The sequence below is a fragment of the Trichinella spiralis genome (assembly GCF_000181795.1).
Source record: "Trichinella spiralis strain ISS 195 chromosome Unknown Scfld2660, whole genome shotgun sequence".
Lineage (NCBI taxonomy): Eukaryota > Metazoa > Nematoda > Enoplea > Trichinellida > Trichinellidae > Trichinella > Trichinella spiralis.
In genome coordinates, this window is record NW_003529599.1 from 1 (window position 1) to 1,017 (window position 1,017).

The 1,017-nt window shown below is 43.6% G+C and overlaps 1 protein-coding gene across 1 annotated transcript; it reads right to left on the bottom strand.

Annotated features, from left to right (window-relative positions):
* Positions 1 to 184: 184 nt before the first annotated feature.
* Positions 185 to 662, bottom strand: Tsp_13895 (conserved hypothetical protein). The gene is made up of 2 exons (XM_003368328.1): positions 554 to 662; positions 185 to 468 (listed from the first exon to the last, which is right to left on the bottom strand). The coding sequence occupies exons 1-2, from the start codon at positions 660 to 662 to the stop codon at positions 185 to 187; spliced, it is 393 nt and encodes a 130-aa protein (XP_003368376.1).
* Positions 663 to 1,017: the final 355 nt, after the last annotated feature.

Consider the following 1,017-nt stretch of genomic DNA (forward strand, 5'->3'; position numbering starts at 1 on the left):
GGCTGACCAAACCCTATTGAAACCCAAGCACATTATGAAATATATCAAGCACATTACACTGCACTTGATTATTTCTAATCGGTTACTCATTTTGGTCACACTCTTTAAACCTGATGCACAACACATCACACATGAAAATAGAATAAAACCACAGCACCCGTCTGCACAACAAATGCAACACAACTCAATTCACAGCCAGACACAATATCAACCACAGTACTACTACACTACTGCCAACCGTCATGTTGCACAAGTCGTCAATCGATCTGCTAAAATTAGATCGACGCAGAACGCCCAGGTACCAAACGTCACTGATGACTTTATTCATGCATATAACCATACTTCCCCCGGAACCGAAACACTTTGGTTTCCCGGAAGCTGCTCGCCGAGTCTTAAATGAACTTCGGCGAATCGCTGGTTGGCATAGTTTACCGTTAGAACTAGGGCGGTATCTGATCGCCTTCGAACCTCTAACTTTCGTTCTTGATTAATGAAAACATTCTTGGCAAATGCTTTCGCAATTGTTCATCTTGCTGCGATCCAAGAATTTCACCTCTAACGCAGCAATACGAATGCCCCCGTCTGTTCCTTTCAATCATTATCTCCGGTTCGAAAACCAACAAAATAGAACCGAGATCGTATTCTATTATTCCATGCACCATTATTCAGGCATCACAACCTGCTTTGAGCACTCTAATTTTTTCAAAGTAAAATCTCGAGGCACCATTGACACTCAATGAAGAGCAACAACAGCAACCACGAATGAAGATCTCGAGCAACCGTGCCACACCTTTGTAGGGGGACTGTTGTCTAAGACCACAATTCAACTACGAGCGTTTTAACCGCAGCAACTTTAATATACGCTATTGGAGCTGGAATTACCGCGGCTGCTGGCACCAGACTTGCCCTCCAATTGCTACTCGTTAGCGTGTGTAAAGCGTACTCATTTCGATAACGTTTCTCAAACGAGAATCGTCTCGTTATTTTTCGTCACTACCTCCCCAAGAATCCACCACA